This window comes from Amblyraja radiata, chromosome 26 (genome assembly GCF_010909765.2).
Source record: "Amblyraja radiata isolate CabotCenter1 chromosome 26, sAmbRad1.1.pri, whole genome shotgun sequence".
Taxonomy (NCBI): Eukaryota; Metazoa; Chordata; class Chondrichthyes; order Rajiformes; family Rajidae; genus Amblyraja; species Amblyraja radiata.
Genome location: NC_045981.1, coordinates 3,059,893 through 3,080,187, shown reverse-complemented (window position 1 = coordinate 3,080,187; position 20,295 = coordinate 3,059,893). Strand labels below are relative to the sequence as shown.

General features: G+C 43.1%; 1 protein-coding gene across 1 annotated transcript; it reads left to right on the top strand.

Annotated features, from left to right (window-relative positions):
* Positions 1-231: 231 nt before the first annotated feature.
* LOC116987814 (E3 ubiquitin/ISG15 ligase TRIM25-like) lies at positions 232-18,071 on the top strand. Its single transcript, XM_033044052.1, has 10 exons — positions 232-1,451; positions 2,416-2,511; positions 2,603-2,833; positions 4,887-5,058; positions 6,134-6,202; positions 7,493-7,582; positions 11,351-11,439; positions 15,006-15,093; positions 17,024-17,154; positions 17,418-18,071. Exons 1-10 carry the CDS (start codon positions 864-866, stop codon positions 17,496-17,498), a joined length of 1,635 nt encoding a protein of 544 aa, XP_032899943.1. The 5' UTR covers positions 232-863; the 3' UTR covers positions 17,499-18,071.
* The last annotated feature ends 2,224 nt before the right edge of the window (positions 18,072-20,295 follow it).

The window sequence follows — 20,295 nt, the reverse complement described above, 5'->3', positions numbered from 1 at the left end:
GTGGGGTGAGTGTAAGAGGTGAGTGTAAGAGGTGAGTGTGAGGGTGAAGTGTGAAGTGTGAGGGTGAGTGTGAGGGGTGAGGGTGAGTGTGAGAGGTGAGTGTGAGAGGTGAGTGTGAGAGGTGAGTGTGAAGTGTGAGGGGTGAGTGTGAGTGTGAGTGTAAGAGGTGAGTGTGAAGTGTGAGAGGTGTTTGTAAGAGGTGAGGGTGAGTGTAAGAGGTGAGGGTGAGAGGTGAGTGTGAGAGGTGAGTGTGAAGTGTGAGGGTGAGTGTGAGTGAAGTGTGAGGGTGAGTGTGAGTGAGTGTGAGGTGCAGATCCCGGGGGTGAGGGGTCTGTCTCCCTGAGGGTTGGGGGTTGCAGGCCTGGTGTATGTGGAGCTGATTCCAGTGGTTGAGGGGCAAGGGAAGCACATCCTGCTCTCTCTACCACTGAAAAACGTTGTTTTTATTCAAGGTACAGATCTGCTAATAACAAACCATCCCCATTTGTCACCTATTCTGTTCCTGCCCTCTCTCTCTCTCTCTCTCTCTCTCTGTGTGTGAGGTGAGGGTGCAAGTCTGGTATTTGATCTGGGGCAGATCCTGGTGTTTGAGGGGGGTCTGATCCCAGTATTTGTGGAGTGGGAGAAATTTGACAGGTAAGAGGGTAGATCCCAGTATCTGGGGGACGAAGGGGTGAGGGAGGGGTGCAGATTGTTGTGTTGGAGGGTGAGAGGGGCAGACCTTGTTGTTTGACAGGTTAGGAGGCAGACCCTGGTGTCTGGGAGTTGCAGGGGCCTTGTGTTTGAGTTTGAGGAGTGTTGAAAGGACAGTTTGTTTGGGGGGGACAGCGGCTGCAGCTGAGGATGGGCTGTAAGCCAGGCTGATGGCCCAACACATGGCTGTGGCAGACCTCTCATCCCTGGAACAGCAGCTCTCCTGCTCCATCTGCTTGGAAGTCTTTAGCCACCCCGTTAACCTTCCCTGCGGACACACGTTTTGCCAGCATTGCATCCAGAAAACCTGGGATCACAATGCCCTCAGCTCGGTCAACATGTGCCCGCAGTGCCGGGCAGTCTTTGTCCCCACGCCCACCCTGCAGAAGAACATTGTCCTCTGCGGGATCGTGGACGAGTTCCACAGAATGGGCCAGGTGGGTGCAAGGCCAACCCTGGCAGATGACGTACCGTGCGATTCTTGCCTCAGCTGGACCAAGGCTGCAAAGTCCTGCTTAACCTGCTTGTCCACATTCTGTGAGGGCCACCTCAGGCCACACTTCGAGGGCGAGGCCTTTCGAGACCACCAGCTCAGCGACCCCGTCAAACATTTGGACAAGAGGCGATGCAAAGTGCACTCAAAGCTTCTTGAGTTCTTCTGCAAGACGGATCAGATGTGTATCTGTGGTCTGTGCATCTTACACACACATCGGGATCACAAGGTCATTACCACAGAAGAGGAGACCAAGGACAAAAAGGTAAGCTGCACTTGTGTTGCATTTGTTAACGGACACTGGTAAGAATGAAGTAGTGAGAGCGTTAAGGACCACAGTCGTCAATGTAGCAGAGATGGAGTTTGGGGTAGGGCCAGTGTACACCTGGAACAGGGATTGTTCGATGTACCCTACCTACAAAGAGGCAGGCATAGCTGGGGCTCTTGATTACACCTTGGATTTTGAATCAGTGGGAGGAGTCGAAGGAGAAGTTGTTAGATGTAACACCAGTTCTGCTCGGCAGAGAAGAGTGATAGTAGAGAGAAATTGGTGGGCCAGCAACGATGCAGATTAAATTTAACAACAGATGGGGACTTCAATCCACTTTGCCTGTGAGACTGATCAGGCAATTAGATTTTTGAAAACTGCTTCATTCAAAGGAGAAGCATTGAGTGATTGCAGCCATGTCTTGATGAGTCTGCTGTGATTTAAGACTAACATTTCCAAATTCATGTTATTTGGCAAATACATTGTATTTGAATAGTCACAATAAATTCCCTTATGGTAGACACAAAATGCTGGAGTAACTCAGTGGGGCAGGCAGCACCTCTGGAGAGAAGGAATGGGTGACGTTTCGGGCCGGGACCCTTCTTCAGGCTGATGTCGGGAGAGGGCAGGACAGAGATAGAATGTAGTCAGAGACTGAGACTTGTGGGAGAACAGAGAAGGGGAACGGGGAGGTGATGGAGAGAGAGGGAAAGCAAGGGCTGTTTGAAGTTAGTTAAATTTTGAAATGATGTGTGATATTAAGGTCTGGTGCTCGTCTGTGGGGGTCATGGTCCAAGGATAAGTAGGAGGAGGTGTCTGAGAGTTGTTGCCTGGACTCTGCCCGGTAGAGGTCAGCGCGCCAGACTACCACGGCACCTCCCTTGTCGGCTGTTTTGATTATCAAGTCGGGGTTGAATTTTTAAATGGTGTGTGAATAAATTCCCTTATGTTCTCTGTAAAGAATCTTCTTCAGGAAGAAAGAATAAGAAGGCAAAGTCAAATCGAAGATATTAATGCAGCGATTCTCAAATTAAAGGACAATGCCTTGTCCATCAAAGTGAGTAACGACCGTGTCAACATTTTTTAAAGAAAAATACAGCAGTTGTTCTCTTTCCTGTTTCAATTCTAATCACCCCTTAATTAATCAGGAAACTACATGTCAGGTGAGATCTGACATCGATAAGAACTTTGGCGATCTTATCAACTGCGTTAAAGAGTCGCAGAGCATTGTAACAAACATCATTGAGAGTGAGGAAGCTGTTGCCTTGGCGCAAACCGACAGCATCCAGAACTGGCTGCACCAGAGGTACTCTGGCCTCAAGAGGAAGACTGATGAAATAGATCTGCTCTTGAAATCTGACAGCATCCAGCTCTTAAAGGTAGGCAAGATCCTGATTGAACAAAGCATTTAATGATGCTCATCTAGTCTGTAACCAGTAAAAAAAAACAGTTCCTGACACAAGGAGCTGCAGGTGCTGGTTTAATTAAAAAACCCCACAAAGTGTTGGAGTGACTCAGCAAGTCAGGCAGCATCGCTGGAGGACTTGGATAGGTGACTTTTGGGTCATAAGTCATAAGTGATAGGAATAGAATTTGGCCATTAGGTCTACTCCGCCATTCAATCATAGTCGGGACCCTTCTTCAGACTGATTATATTCGGGGGAAGAAAAATGGACAGTGGTGGGACGGACAAAGCCTGGCAAGTGATTGATGGGGTACAAACGAGGTGGGTTTTAGATGAGAAAATTGGTAGATAAAATCTCTCGTGCCATCCTTTTCCCTTTTCTCTGTCTTCCTCCACCTATATCCCTTCCTCTGGCTTTACATTTCATTCCTCTCTTACATCCCTTTGTCCCACATACAAGGAATTTGCCTTGGTGCTCCGCCCACAAGTGACAACATGACATACAGTGACAGTTAGGAATGACACATAAAACATTTAACATTAATAATAAAAGATTATCGATTAAACATGTGAATTAAATAAAATACCAGAGCAAAAGGAGGCTACAGATTTTTGGTTATTAAGTAGGGCTACTACTCGTGGAAACAAAGCGGGTTTTTTTTTTGTCTGGCTGTGGCAGCTTTGACAGTCCGCAGTCGCCTTCCAGAGGGTAGTGATTCAAAGAGTTTGTGGCCAGGGTGAGAGGGGTCAGAGATGATCGTACCCGCTTGCTTCCTGGCCCTTGCAGTGTACAGTTCGTCAATGGAGGGAAGGTTGTAGCCAACAACCTTCTCAGCTGATCGGACGATTCGCTGCAGCGGATGTGGTGCTTGGTGGCTGAGCCAAACCAGACCATGATGGAGAAGGTGAGATCCATCCACAGGAATAGCTTTGAGATGCCTTAATCTACTAGTGTGCCAGATGGGGATGTGTTTGCGGGGATTCATTTTTACTCTTCTTCTTGGGATTAATATTTGCCTCTTTTGATTTTTCTGTCAAAATATTGGTGTGTTTTGTACTTTGATCTGCATCCAATCAGTTTATGAAACTGAGTGGATTAATTGACGTTGTAATCAAATCGTCAAAGGCTCACCACATTCTCACCCCAAACCCTTCATTCTGGCTGGAATCATGATAATGGGAGAATGCGAATCTTGTTGGCTTGGAAATTGGGGCTTTCTCAGCTATCCTTTGGAAGCTCGTAGGGTAGAGCATGACTTGAGATGTCCCAGTGTATTCATACATTGCAGCTAGGGCAATGTTAGGGAAGTAGAGAAATAAGATCGTTATTACCGCTCACCAATAGATCGTGAATGAAGTTGTTTCGGACTATGTTTGATAATTATGGATTACCGTGTATAATTCTTCCATAATGTGAACCTTCATGCATCTGAGAACTCTGTCAAGGCAGCGTGTAATATCAATTCAGTGCTATTTGATATTATAAAATAACTTATCCTATACCTCCTTCCTTGCCTCCATCCAGGGACCCCAGCAGCCTTTCAAGAGGTTCACGTGCACCTCCTCTAACCTCATCCACGACATCCGGTGTTCCTGATGTGGCCTCCTATATATCGGCGAGACCAAGCGTATAATCGGCAGCCGTTTTGCCGAACATTTGCGCTTGGTTCGCCAAGGCCGACAGGATCTCCCAGTTGCTACCCACTTTGCCATTCCGTATTAACTTTTCTATCAAAGACCCACCCTCGCCCGAGTTCACCTATTACCTGTCGTGCTTTGTCCTACCCCTTCTCTTTTCCAGCCTTCTTCCCCTTCCCACCACAATCAGTCTGAAGAAGGGTCCCGACCCAAAACGCTAACTAGCCATGTTCTCCAGGGATGCTGCCTGACGTGTTGAATTAATCCAGCACTTGACTTTGTGTCCTGTTTTTAATGCAAAATAAATATTGTTCAGGGCTTCAAACAATGCAATTTATGTGATAGGAAGTCATGCAGAAGAGTTAATCTTGTTATGTTTTGCTTTGTAGGAATTTCAAACTCTGGAAGAAATGGAGACAGACCTTGTGTTACCAACATTGGATACTGATATTGATAAACAGCTTTCCAATTTAAGGTGCATAATTGCTGAATTGACAAAAGATATGATGGAGAAACTGCTTGAAGCCTATCGAGAGAAGCTACCTGCAATTAAAGAAAATGGTAGGATCTTTTTGTTCTAAATGATTCCATTCTCCTTCTCTTTTAAAAGTGTCCTGGGTTTCACAAAGCTTCTCGTGCAGATGGTCATTCCTGGCCGGGCGATGATGTTGAGTGCTGACAGATAAGAGTCAAAAGGAGACACAAGAAACTGCAGATGCTGAAACCCTGTGATAAACGCAAAGTGCTGTAAGAACTGGAGGATCAGGCCTCAGTTCAGGTCAGGAAACCCTCTCAAGAAGGGTCCCGACCCGAAACGTCACCTGTCTATTGCCTCCCCCGATGCTGTCTGACCCACTGAGTTCATCCAGCAGATTATAGTCCAACTTGACCCTGTTCCAATGAAGCTTTCACAATCTTGATGCCTCACATTGTCTTGGCTCTTGCATAATATTCATGAGATGTCTGTCCAGAAATTCCAGTGGACGGTAAAGGCTGCTTCAAATTGGTGTCAATGTAGTAGTACAATGCCTGGTTTTGTTATTTGTCTCATTAAATTGTTTGGGAATTAGTTTTAACACACCAGTCAAAGCACATGTGAGTTAGTTAGATAGTTTTGTTGATTAATGTGTGCTAGCTGAATCTTTAGTTGGAACTAAGCGGTCTGAAGACTGATTTCTCTAACTTCAAGTAACCCTTGCTTTCCCCTTATCTCTGTCCCTCCCCCACCCTAGTTCTCTGACTAGTTTCACTGTCCTCCTGATTAATTTTACTGATATTTTACTGATTGTATGCCTCGTTGTTGCCTTCCCCTCAGCTTTCAATGAACCATTCTACATTTCCTTGATCATCGCCTGCTTTGATCTGTCGTTTTCACACCTTCCCCAACCATACCTCTCGTCTCCCCCTCACATATCTCTAGTCTCTCCCTCCCCTGATTCTCAATCTGAAGAAGGGTCTCGACCCGAGACGTCACCCATCCCTTCTCTCCAGAGATGCTGCCTGTCCCGCTGAGTTACTCCAGCACTCGGGGTCTCTCTTTAGTTCCATTAAAGAGTTCTCTTTAATGTTTCACATGGTTTGGCTATTCAAGGTAGGTTTCATTTGAATAAAAGATATTTTCTTGCGTGCATTTCAGGATCTTGGACGAATAGCAGCTTTCCCAAATTGCCTCAATACTCACAACTCGTAGCTTCTCAGCAAATGGGTAAGTTCCCTTACCTTACCGTTTGACACGAACATTTGTAGTTCTTGAACCAAGAACCTTAAGTGCTGATCATTTGATTTGTAATTCTCAGCACGTTTGCTGTACGTCACGCGCGAACTTCCCGCGGACTTCGTTCGAACTTTGCGCTCGCCGCATGCAGTTGCATGCTGGTGGGACCGGCCCTGTACGGGGATCATCGACATCCGTGCGGCCCCTGCTTCCAGTTTGGTCGCGCTTGCCGCATGCAGTCGCATGCTCGTGGAACAGGCCCTTAAGGCAGCAACTCTACCGCTACGCCACAGAGGTTACACTCAGAGGTTAAAATATAGATTTTATACAGATGAAAAAATACATTTTATTTTAGATTCCTGCATCGGAAGTTTTTTTGATTTGATATTGTAGAATAGGCAAGAATAAAACAAAACTACAGACACAACATTGGCATCATTTAAGGGGAGAAATGATTGAAGTGTTGAATTGGTGAAATACAGAACACTAATTGTATGAAAGAATGTTTATTTTAAATTTAGCCATTTATTATCTATCTAACTGGACTTTGAGACAGTGGGAGTGAACCACTACCTTGAACTGCTGTTGTCCTTGTGGTAAAAGTCTTATGTTTGTCATGGTGGTTTTTTATAACTGATTGATTGACTTACTGGTCAGTTCAGAGGGTAATCAGAAGTCAGCCAAGTTGCTAATGGCCTGGATTCATACAAGGTCTGAAGAAGGCTGTCAACCTGAAACGTCACCCATTCCTTCTCTCCAAAGATGCTGCCTGTCCCGCTGAGTTACTCCAGCATTTTATTTCTATGTTAAATACATGACAATCTGGGTGAAGATGGCAGATTTTTCTGAAGAATGATTCTTGAAACAGATAGGATTTTAAGACAATTTTTCATGTTCAGTCCTACTGAAAAAAAGTGTATTATTCCAGATTACTTAATCAAATGACATTGGACAAATTAGTTTCCCTTATCCATATTGACCTTGTGATCTGTAATGTTCAGTGCATATCAAGAGTTGCTTCCTTTCTCCACCAACTTGTAATGAGTGCGTTGTGGGCCCTTACAAACTTGCACATTATCATTCATTTTAAGCATGAGGTTAAGTTTCAGCTCATGAGAATTCATGTGCCTGCCCACTGTGCAGCCAAAGTAAAACGTTTTCAAACATGACCTGAAATATGCCATTCAATAGAAAAGCAATGTACTGTTATCATTTTCAGAGCATTCTTACGTAGAATTACAATGTGCCAGCTTCCCATTTAACTTGTATTTCCTGTTCCAGTTGGTTTTCAGTCTATGCCTGCTGCTGGTCCCAGCCATGCCCCTCAGCCTCTCCTGCCTCAGGACTTTTGGCCAACTTCTTCATTAACTGGTAAGAAGCTCATCGATTATGGAATATGTGGCACTGAGGTACCACTGCATTACGAGTACTGTCTGTTTGTACGTTCTCCCCGTATCCTGCGTGGGTTTTCTCCGGGTGCTCCGGTTTCCTCCAACAATTCAAAGACGTACAGGTTTATAGGTTAATTGACATAATTTATAATTATAAGTCAATAGTTTATAATTAATTGACTTCATTCTAGGTTAATAGTTATTGCCTTCCACCACAGTGAAGAATGTTGATTCCACTGCGGTGGACGTTCATGTTATATTCTATTGTGTATTGTGTTCTTTTGTTTGTATGGCTGCATGGTAAATCAAATTCCACTGTACCTTAATTGGTGCATGTGGCAATAAATGTGAACTTGGTGTAAATGTAAAATTGTCCCTAGTGTGTGTGGGATAGTGTTGGTGTGCGGGGATCGCTGGTCAGTGCAGACTCGGTGGCTGAAGGGCCTCTTTTGATGCTGTATTTCTAAACTAAGCAAATAATACTGATTGAGTTATTGAAAGATCAAGACCCAAAATGTTACAATTTTACACTCTATACATATGCTGGGTTTCGATTGACTGAAAGATACAGAGTGGAAACAGGCCCTTTGGCCCACCGGGTCCACGCTGACCATCGATACCCATTCCCACTGGTTCTATGTTATCCCACTTTCTCATCCACGCTACACGCTTGCGGCAAATTACAGAGGCCAATTTACCTACAAACCCGCACATCTTTGGGATGTGGGAGAAAACTGGAGCACCCAGAGGAAACCCACCAGGTCACATGGAGAATGTTTAAACTCCACACAAACAATTTCTGAGGTCAGGATTGAACCTGGGTCTCTGGCACTGTGATGCAGTAACTCTACCAGCTGCATCACAAACACACGAGAATGAATATCGTGAGAGCATCCGCTGGTAAAGAATGCCATTTCTTACCATTTTAATTCAGGAACAGCATCTCATATTTCACTTGGACAGCTTAGAGCCCAGTGGTATGAATATTGATTTATCTCACTTCAGGTAGCCTCAGCATTCTCTCTCTCTCCAACCCTCCTCCACCCAAGTCGCACTAGCTTCTCATTTTCACCCTACAAACAGCTAACAATGGCCTATTTTTCTGCATATCCTTCATTCATTGTTCTTTATCTCTCCACATCTCTCGTGTCCCCTATATCCCTCGTTTCCCTTATCCCTAACCAGTCTGAAGAAGGGTCTCGACCCAAAACTTCACCCATTCCAGAGATGCTGCCTATCCCGCTGAGTTACTTTTTGCGTATGCCATTTCTTAAAGTGAGTTGTTTTACTGCTTTGTACTGCTGAGTGTAAAATTCATCCGTCTCATGCAGAGCATGATAGTTGCCTTACATTCTTCTTATCGAGTCCACACACAAGATTAGAAGTTGTTCAGCCAGAGCTGAACACACTCTCGGCATCTGCATACAATGGTGTCTGTCTTGTCGTTTCTTGTGTGTGGTGGTGGAAAGATTGGTGGAAACAGGGCCGTGACGTGAACGCTCTTTCCTTGACCCCTGCCTTACAGTGCCACTACTTTTGAATTTGCCTGCATCGAAGTTGATCTAAACTCTGCCCTCAGCTTAATTTAATTATCAATCTTTAATTATCTCTCTGCCTTACAGTTCTGAATGATTTTATCAACTAATGGGTGACGTTTCATGTCGAGACCCTTCTTCTCCTTCGTCCGAAGAAGGGTCTCGACCCGAAACATCACCCATTCTCTCTCTCCAGAGATGCTGCCTGTCCAGCTGAGTTACTCCAGTTTTCTGTGTCCAATACAACTGTAATGCTTCTTAAATAAGTACTGTGGATGTGATTTGACCGATGCTTTATGGAGACTTTATGCTCCATCCTTTTTCAATAAAAGTAAATCTGTACAGAGAATCCAATAACGTAATTGTACCTTCAAATACAAAATAGTTTCCTTTACATCAAAACTACGAGGTTGATGTCTGATTTGAATTTTATAATTTCTTTATTCTCATCTTTATTGCAGTACAAACTTATTTTATGTGCTCGTTTGTTTTACTTCTGCACCTTGTGGGCTTTCTGCATAATATCACAGGACAGATGTGTTGCTGTTGAAATATTAAGTAGACATATTGATGTATGATTCCACAAAGCAGCAAGGAGTGTACTTTCCAGCACTTTGTGCCAGGTATTTTGATGATGGATTGGACATAATTTACACCATTGTACCGTGGGTTCATACACAAACAACATCAAAACTGCTCAATGTTTTTTCAAATGGAGCCTTCATAAGAGGATTTGAATGTGACTTTGTAATGACTATCTCAGACTTCAGAGAGTGATTAATAGCTCCCATGTATCACTACTTCCTATGGAACATGAAGAGAAAATTAACATGGGAAGCTTCAGGGGAATCATGAAATATTTTATGAAGAATGAAAGTATAATTATTCAATTCCTATGTGCCCCATTTCATTTGAAAAGGTTAACCTTCTGTTTGTTTAAATATGCTGCTTAGTTTCTGAAATGTGCTGTTTCAATTAAATAACTTCCTCTATATATTATAGTAAAGGGTATTATTGATGCAGCTAAATAATCGTATTTATATTGCTTAACTTTTGAAAGTTGCTAATTCACCTTGATTCTTGCAATATACCTTCTTAACATTTCACAGTCCAACCGGTTTGTTATAATAGTTTCTTGTTATTGTTTTTTAAACCTATGAATTGTTTAGAAGTTTGTATATCAGTGTTGCTTTTCCTAGAAAAGTAACCTAAGCATTTCCCCATGCACCCTCCAAGCTGCACACCATCCTGACTTGGGAATATGTTGATGCTCTTACTCAATTGCTGGGCCAAAATCCCGAGTCTCCCTCCTTATTAGTATTGTGGGCACACCACATCTCAAGAATTACAGTGGATCAAGAAAGTAGCTCACTACCACCATACCAAGGGCATCTATTAATGGGCAATTAAAGGCTGGCTCAGCCCGATATGCCCTCATCCCTTACAATGTAGAACATAGAACAGTATAGCACAGGAATTGGGATAACACAGCACAGGGATGTATTCAAGAGAGAGTTAGATATATCTCTTAAGGCTAAGGGTCATAGGGCGAAAGCAAGAATGAGGTATTGATTTTGGATGATCAGCCATGATCATATTGAATGACGATGCTGTCTCGAATAGCCTACTCCTGCACCTATTTTCTCTGTGTCTATGTTTCTATTAGGGCCTTTGATGTACAGTGGCTGTGCTGAACATGATGCTAATACCAATTCTTATCTGCCTGCACATAATCCATATCCCACCATTCTGTGCATATCCATGTGCTATCCAAAAGTGTTTTAAATGCCACTATTGTATCCGCCTACTGCCCTACCCCAGGCGGTGTGTTACAAGCACTCACTGCCCTCTGTGGAAAACAAAAAACTTGCCCTGCACATTTTCTTTATCTTGGCCCCTCTCACCTTGAAGCTGTATGCTCTCTCGCATTTGATATTTCCATCCTGGGAAAAAGGCGCTGAAATAGGCTCTATCTATTCCTCTCATAATTGTATTTACTCCTATCAGGTCATCCACATCCTCTTGGATTCTAGAGTGGGGGGGGGGGGAGAGTAGGGGAGTTATTCTCAGTCTACCCCACGACAGAAGGGGGAGGAGTTGTACGGTTTCATAGCCACCGGGAAGAAGGATCTCCTGTGATGTTCTGTCCTGTATCTTGGTGTATTCCATTTCAGTTGAATAGACTATAATAGTGCAAACATGTTTTATTACAGGTATGGACATGGGTGGCCGATGTATCATTGCTCCAAACAGGACTCTTGGCCCACCATCAATGCCAGCACCAACTCAAGTTAGGCGTCAGGTATGAACAGTGTGTTTACACTTGCCTCTGAAATACAAAGGGTTATGTTAATTTTATTATTTTATTACCACAACATTTGTTAACGTGGTCACTTGGAACTGCAGCCCTTCTGTACTCATAATTGCCTTGTACTCAATGGTGCAGCATGGACTTGTGTCATTTAAAAAACCACACCACAATCACGGATCGCCATGAATGGACAAAGGGATTTTGAGTATGCCAGCACTGATTCAGATTCTAACTGAGTGCCTTTCTTTCCTTCGTACTTGTTTGGTCACCTGTTTGGTTCAACTAAAAAGAGTCGCAATTAGGCACTCTGTCAAGATCATTGTTGATGAGGGTTTAGACCAGGGGTGGGGAACCTACTGTCTTAAGGCCGCTTGCGGCCTTCTAAGCCATTAAGTGCGGACTTTTGAATTAATCCAAATTTTGTAGAACAAATCCTTTTATTTTTATTTTTATCTGAAGAAGGATCTCGACGTGAAACGTTGCCTATTTCCTTCGCTCTATAGATTCTGCCTCACCTGAGTTTCTCCAGCACTTTTGTCTACCTTCGATTTTCCAGCATCTGCAGTTCCTTATTAAACTTTTATTATTTTAATTTTAAAATGAACGTATTTAAAATACCAAAGTAAAAGAAGATTCAACAAAATAATCCTCCCCGACTGACGGCCACAATTAAAACATTAGTAAGTCATGAGGCCTATTTTAACACCTGTTATGCTCATGATTTAGTTCTAATGCGACTCTAGAATATACGCTAACCTTCCCTGCCTGACTGGTGCCACCAACGCCTGAGACTGGTTGACGAGAGGGAAAATGTCGGGGAGAGTCTGCTGGCCGTCCAGTCTTCAGTATTAGCAACTTTTGATAGCGGTGCACGTGGCTTTCCGTTTGAAGTTGAGTTTGAGAATAGTTAAACAGCGTTTGTTCGACTTTTTAAATTCTGTCTGATTAATAGCCCATCATGTCAAAGAAAACCAAGAGAATGCTGAGGGAAGAAAAAATAGTTTTTAATAAGGATTGGGAATGGGAACTGCAATAGTATCTTGTTTCTGCTAAAGATAAGATGATTTGCTTGCTTTGTGATACTGCAATATCAACATTGAAGAAATCCAATGCTCATCAGCATTATGCCACAAATATTCCAAATTAGAGAGTGAGGCGCGAAAGGTTGCATTGCAGAAATGAAAAGATGAAAAGCAAAGGCAAAGGCAGTTATTTCAAGCAGCGGCAAGACCCGGAAATAATGCTACTGAAGCGACTTATAAAGTAGCTTATATACTCGGGGGGGGGGGGGGAAAGGGAAGCTATTTAGCGATGTAGAAATCATAAAATAATGCATTGTCGAAGTTGTAGGATGCTTAGACCCCGATAAGGTTTCACAGTGCAAACAACTGCCTCTTTCAAGGAGAACTATAACTGATCGGCAGCATGAATTAGCCCTCAACATAACAGAACAACTTCACACAATACTCCAAAAGGAAAATATATATTATTCAATCGCTTTGGTTGAATCAACTGATACTACTGACTCGGCGCAGGTTTTATACTTCATTCGGGCCATAACAGAAGATTTTCTTTGCTACGAAGAGTGTCTTTGGGCACTCTTTTTGGTTAGAACACGAGGAATAGATTTCTTCAGCAACTTTCAAGATAAATGTTGTGAAGTTGGGCTGGATTTGGTTAATTTAGTGAGTGTATGTACAGACGGTGCACATTCCATGACAGGAAAACGTGAAGGGTTTATTGCACAGATAAAAAAGGTATTATCGGATCCAGATGCTCTCAGTTCATTTCATTGTATCTTACATCAGCAAAATCTCTGTGCTAAATCTATGATTTTAAGTGACACTTTGCAATAAGTTATAAGTATTGCTAACTATATTCGTGCAAATGCAACACGGCATCGTCAGTTTCGTAATATGCTAAAGTTGGACGATGAGGCATTCAGTGTGGATTTTCAGTGTATCATTGTAAAGTGCGTTGGCTATCGCAGGGACAGGTGTCAGCAAAATGTTTATCTTTGCGAGAACAGATAGTTAAATTTCACGAAGAACAGAATCAGCAATGTGAATTATGGAAAGAAGATTTCTATAGAAATACTGCATTTCTGTGTGATATCATGTCAAAGCAAAATGACTTGAATGTTTCTTTGCAAGGTGAAACTAAGTCTATATATGATATGTGGCAAAAAATCCAAGCATTTCGAAAAAAGCTATCTTTTTTCAAAACTCTTCTTCAAAAAGAAATTTCGGATGAACATTCTCCCCAGTTAGCGAAGGTCATTGATGAGCAGGAGGATTCATGCGAATCATTTGAAGAATATGCAGCTGTTATAGACTTATTAATTTAAGAATCCAATGAAAGGTTCACTGACTTTGAGAATCATGACATCACACTCAAATTAGCATTTCAACCTCGCCCAGTTGATGTCTCCAAGGCTCCTAAAGAACTACAGATAGAATTGATTGAGCTCTCAGAAGATGACATTTTAAAGTCCTTATTTGACACTAAGAAAGATCTGATTGAAATACGGAAAAATGCAATTGAATATCCACGTCTTCGGCAACAGACACGAAAAATGCTTTCTTGCTTTTCAACCACTTATTGCTGCGAATCTACATTCTCCTACCTAACCTAAATCAAGACGCCCTTAAGGTCACAAATGATGGATACCCATCTAGAAGATCAGCTGAAACTACGTACCTCCATGTTGCAACCAAATATTCAAATGCATGGGCTAAACGTTGGCAAGTGGGACTCGGGTAGATGGGACATGTTGGTTAGTGTGGGCAAGTTGGGCTGAAGGGCCTGTTTCCACACTGTATGGCTCTGTGACTCTCCCTATGCTGAAAAAACGTCTCGACTTACCTGATGCCCCGAGTATCCCGCTATGAAATATCTACGGACTTGCCACGGACATTCTCCGAGTTTGAATCAAGGGGAAAACTCGGGAGAATTTGTGAGTAACTCGGGAAAGTGGGACAGGCCCTTAAAGATAGAGGCTTCTAAGATGGAGGATATGGTATGTGAACAATAGACTTTGACTAGATTTATCAGCTGTAACCAACGATGTTCACAACAGTTCAAGTTCCAGTTTATTTCATATGCATGAATACAGTGAGGTGTAGGTGTAGTGAAACCTCTTGTTTGCAGCAACACCACAGGCACATCGACCCTGGCAAATACACAGAACCAAGTTATACATCAATTATACCGACATCGTGGGTAAAATTCTAAAAGAAAGAAAAACTACAACAACAAAAAAGAGACAAGAGTGTGGAAACATGATTATCAACGGAAACAAGTCCGCAGTCGTGCAAAAGGTGTGTTGTAGTGTTCTGTGTGACCACATTACTTAACAAATTGTTACCTTTTTATGAAAAGGGCATTTGCTAAAGGAAAGATCCCAGCAGTGGAGTGAGTCCATAGACCCAGATGAAGAAAAGTCTCGACCCGAAACGTCGCCCATTCCTTCTCTCCGGAGATGCTGCCTCACCTGCTGAGTTACTCCAGCATTTTGTGTCGGCCCCAGATTCATATTCCTTTTATTTTCTTTGCAGCCATCTAGTGCAGCTGGAACGGAACGGGAGCCCCTCACAGCTGCGATGCTTTCAGGTCTCCCCTTCCAGGAACAGAAACAACGCTTAGGTATGTGATATTTAGATAGTATTGCATTACGCCTTGTAGGTACAGTTATAGAAAAAAACACATTTGGATAGAAGCCTTGCACGTCAGGGTAAGTGTTATGTGTATTCCCTCACCTCACTGTGGACCCCACCTCTTACTAAACCCTACAATGTTCAACCGTGTTACACAAAGGTTGTCTGAAACATTCCACACTGTATGCTCCAAAGGCAGAGGGCATTGAGAATATCTCCACCCTCAAGAATGGCAGAATGCATCATAGGAATACTACGATCAAGTGTGAAGCATTTGCAACTGCTTTCAGCCAGATGTGCTAAGTATGTGAACCACCTCGGCTTCCTCTTACCGTCCTCTGTCACTTAAACTAGGTTTTAACTAACTCCGTTTTCTCCATGTGATACGAGGAATTAGCTGAAGGTTCCTGACAGAAAGTGCGATCAAACTGGTGCTGAAGACTAGCTCAAAGATTAGCCGTTCCTCCAGCCAAGCTGCTCCAGTAGAGTTACAGCATTGACATGTTGTCAACAGTGCTTGGCTGTATCCATTCTGTGAAAAGTAGGACAGATTCAATCTGGTGGCAGGTACTGTGAACAGTACCACCAAGCGGCACCTATTCACCATTAATCTTCTCACTGAGGTACAGTTTACACACTTGTCTGCAGTTCTTATTTTAGACTGTCCAGAGCTGAAATCCTTTGATGATGACTGAACGAACTGCCGAGGTGCCCCAGTAAAACTGATGAACTGATGAGAAGAATATTTTACACTGGTTGGAGTTATACTTGTCATGAGGCAGATTCCTGTTGTTAGAGATCCAGGTCTAACGATCATCAGTCTGAAGAAGGGTTTTGGCCCGAAACATTGCCTATCTCCTTCGCTCCATAGATGCTGCTGCACCCGCTGAGTTTCTCCAGCATTTTTGTGTACCTAACGAACTTAAGCAGCTTCAAGTTTATTTTAGTTTAGAGATACAGCTCGGAAACAGGCCATTAAGCCAACTGAGTCCGCGTTTACCAGCGATCCCCGCACATTAACATTATCCTACCCGCACTAGGGACAATTTACAATGTTACCGAGCCAATTAGCCTACAAACCTGTATGTATTTGTAATGTGAGAGGAAACTGGAGCTCCTGGAGAAAACCCTTGCTGGTCACGAGGAGAATGTACCAACACCGTACAGACCTGTGGTCAGGATCGAACCTGGGTCTCTGGAGGTGTAAGGCAGAAACTCTACCGCTGTTCTGCCCATTTAGTTGTTGGACTAAATTCTATAAATCTATCTTTCCGCTGCCATTACGGGAGGAGGAATATGTAATCATTTGCAAATAATATTCTATTCCATTTTCAACTCTTAGCAAATGCTGCAAGATCATTCATTCAGAGTCCAATGTGGCAATTAACACTTGCAGCATGAATATCAGGCAATAGTCATCTCCAGTTATAAATGAGTTAAAAGTGACATCCGTTTCAGTTTATTTTATTGCCATGTGTACCGAGGTACAGTGAAAAGCTTTTGTGGTGTGCTAACCAGTCAGCAGAAAGACAATACATTACCATCACGCCATTTACATGCCACACCCACTAAGATGCCCACTTCTTGGTGTAGAATGCTGCATGGGAGATCTTGCGGTGGTAAACGTGAAGGCTGTCCACTGTGCAAGAGCCTGGCCGAACATTTGAAACATAGTGATGGACACGAAAGAAGAAGATTTACAGTGTATAGATACATGATAAGGGAATAACGTTTAGTGCCAGGTAAAGGCAGCGAAGGATAGTCCGAGAATCACCAATGTGGTAGATAGTAGTTCAGCACTGCCCTCTAGTTGTGGTAGGAGATTCAGTTGCCTGATATGTGAAGGATAGAGCACCTTATCTTGCTCAATTATTCAAGCTAACATCTTTGCAAATTATTTTCTGTGGATCTATTTTCAGGTGAACGGCTTTTCAAGTTAATCCATGTTTTGCAGCCTTACTTGGCGGGAAAGATCACTGGCATGCTGCTGGAGTTGGATAACTTGGAACTGCTACACTGCTTAGAGTGCTCGGATTCTCTCCACTCTAGGGTAATCCTGCAATGGAATTTTTTTTCTTACGGTGAAATCCCTTTGTAATTAAAATCTGGAATGAGGGAATGTGCTAACAAAGTAAAGGAATGGTCATTCATTTAAAATATTTATACATTTTTGTAAAAGAGATGGAAATTAATGTGTTTATGCATTGTTTTACAGTTAATGTACTTATCTAACTAGCAGGTTAAGAGTGAAAATTGCATAGAATCGGTTGTTGCTGAGCTCTCATTGTTTACCATCTCTCTGCTTCTACATAGGTTGATGATGCTGTGTTGGCTCTACAGAGGTATCAGGCTCAGAGAGACTTCCTTCTGAAAACCTCTAAACGGAAGAAATAGGAAGCAACAAGCAAGCAGGACTTTTATCAGCATTTGTGGTAGCGCAGCTTGTGTCAAACAGCTGCTGTGTGATTAGCTTACAGTGAGGCTCAGCTGACGAATGAATGGTTGTCTTGGTGGTTTATTGAATATTGGGACTGAATTTTGAAACCAGTCTGCTAATATTGGAGATTGGGTGGCTTCAAGAACCGGAGTGCTCACAGGGAGGTACTAGTAAAGTCTGAAGCCAGATAATATGGGCCAGTACTCCACCAAACTAAAGCTGCCCACAAATGTGGCATTGGTTAGTGTAGAATTCTCATTCTCATTCTACTTGGTTACTGTGAAAAGCTGTCGGGATGAATGAAGCTGGAATTGTTGACTGATACACTGGATATTGTTTTCTGAGTCCAGTAGGAAGAATTATTTCTGAGGCTCAGAGTAGAGGCATGTTAACTCTATACGAGGAGCACTAAAACAGATCATATGGGAACTGAATGAAAAGCAAAACAAAATCTCTTGCATTTCCCCAGTTTGCCATTCATCTCTCGGTAGAATGTGCCTTTTAAATAAATGTTGCTTTTTGAAAACTTTCAGAGATGTAATTTATTTTATTTTATTTCACTCTTCAGGGCACACAAGCTTAGAAACTAGATTGATTAGTGTTATTATTTATGCACAGACGATGCAAGCATCAATTTAGTTTACTCATGGTTAAGTCCAGGTAAAATCATGTCCACTTTGAAAGTCTGTCGGAAGGAACTGCAGATGCAGTTTTAAACCGAAGATAGATAGAAAAAGCTGGTGTAACTCAGTGGGTCAGAGCATCTCTGGAGAAAAGGAATATCTGAAGAAGGTTCTCGACCCCAAACGTCACCTACCGTATTTTCCAGCATCAAAGACACACCTGCGTCGAAGATGCACCCCTATTCTGGGTTGCTAAATTTTGAAAAATGGCTGGCGGGACAAGGGTTTGGTTTAGTCAGTAGAAAGAAAAATGTGAAACTCCTTCAAGGAGACAATGAGGACCTCCAACTTCGCCTGTCCCAATGAGGAGCCTCCAACTTCGCCTGTCCCACAATGCGCTGTGCGGTTCATGTCTGAGGGACGGGGACTTCCTGGCTCAGGGAGACCACATAACGGGGAGATAAAGAGAGAGAGAGCCCGGGACGGAACGGCCAGCCTTCTGCCCAGTAGTTACCCGCCAACCACCACCTCCACCGGTTGCGCCTGTGCCGAAGGACACCTTGGCAGAAGGCACTGAGGTGGTGGCTGGTTCCGCTGTCCTGTCCTGGCAGCTGCTCGCAGCCCCCCGAGCTACTTCCCTCCACGGCCACAATGCGGTGGCTCTGCGCCCGGAGCTCCGCAGCAGCGGTGAGTGAGTGAGTTGCTGGCACGATCCCCGACCCCCTCCTTCTCAACGCTCCTGCCCTCCCCGCAACTTTACCCCTGGTGGCTCAGCCAAGTTTACTACTTTGTGCAGCCCAGGCCGTGCTGATCAGGGCCAGACTCCCCACACGCTGTGGAAAGGAACTCTTCTCCCCCCCCCTCCAGTGGCGCTGTCCTTTTACAGCCGCTTCCCACTTCACACAGTTCCAGGGTCGAAGGCTTGGCAGGTACCGCGGAGCAGTCGCTTCGAGAGTAGCATTGCTTGGCCTAACCTTTGGCCTGCAAGACGCAGGTAAATTTTTGGGCCTTATTTTAGAGTAAAAAATATTCCTTTTCTTCAGAGATGCTATCTGACCTGCTGAGTTACTCCAGATTTTTGTGCCTATCCATGTTAAAAGTGCTCTAAGCACTTTTCATATCCTGTTTGTGTTGATGTACCTGTCATTTTTCCAGCATCGGATGCAAATCTACTGTTAGTGTTCATGAAATGCTGGTTTGCTCCGTCACAAATGAAAATTGGAGCTCAAGATGCCCTTTGTGGACCTGTCTCTGTGCAATAACCATGTTTGAATCAAGGAAAACTCGGGAGAATTCGTGAGTAACTCGGGAAAGTGGGACAGGGGCTTTACTGTTCACATCCATAGAGTTTGCTAAAGATATTTGGGAGTGCATGCTCCAGAATTTAGCTGCTGAGGCACCCATTTCACAGGCCTCTCAGTAGTGACACTCCTGGTGGCACAGCTAACAATGTTTGCAAGAGACATGTTAGGGTCTGTGGTAATGCCAACAGCAGAATATCTCCACCGAAGTCTCATGTGGAACTCGGTTTCATGAGTTCCAGGTAAACAGACTCGATGATTCCATTGATTATCCTGGGCAACCAGGACGTGCAAGTTGTTTATTGACTTGGCACGATACAGGTCTGAATATTGTCTTCACAAAGGTCCAGGGCAATTTATATTTAAAAATAAAGTTTGATATGAATCTTTAATACATTTGTACGCCATTACTATTTTTCTTGTTTTCATGGATGAGTTATTCTCCTGAAAAAATCTGACCAATTCTTTCTAATAAAGTTGACACAATGAACAACAAAAGAATGGTTGCATGGCCTGTTAATGTAATGGGCCAATACAAAAGACAGGAGAAATCTTACACCAAATATGTTCATTTTATTGTAAGTTGTCCACTGTGGGTTGTGTAACATGAAATGTAATTATTTTGAAATTAAATCTGTATTTTATAATTTCATTTTTGTCTTTTTTATGGCAGTAGTTAAATCTCCAATAACAAATGATAATTCTTCTACACTCCCGCACCCATCCCTTATTCTGTAGGAATGTTACAAAATTTTGAGATTTTAAAAATCAAGTCTGTAATTTATCCCATCAGATAAAGCATAAAAAGAAGTTTAATTTGACACCTAATT

What these genes read in the sequence shown, in the direction of transcription:
- LOC116987814 (XM_033044052.1), top strand. Translation starts at nt 864, where the DNA reads ATGGCCCAACACATGGCTGTGGCAGACCTCTCATCCCTGGAACAGCAG. An exon ending in ACCTGCAATTAAAGAAAATG is followed by an intron (nt 5,059 to 6,133) that starts GTAGGATCTTTT and finishes CGTGCATTTCAG; the next exon opens with GATCTTGGACGAATAGCAGC. An exon ending in CGGATTCTCTCCACTCTAGG is followed by an intron (nt 17,155 to 17,417) that starts GTAATCCTGCAA and finishes GCTTCTACATAG; the next exon opens with GTTGATGATGCTGTGTTGGC.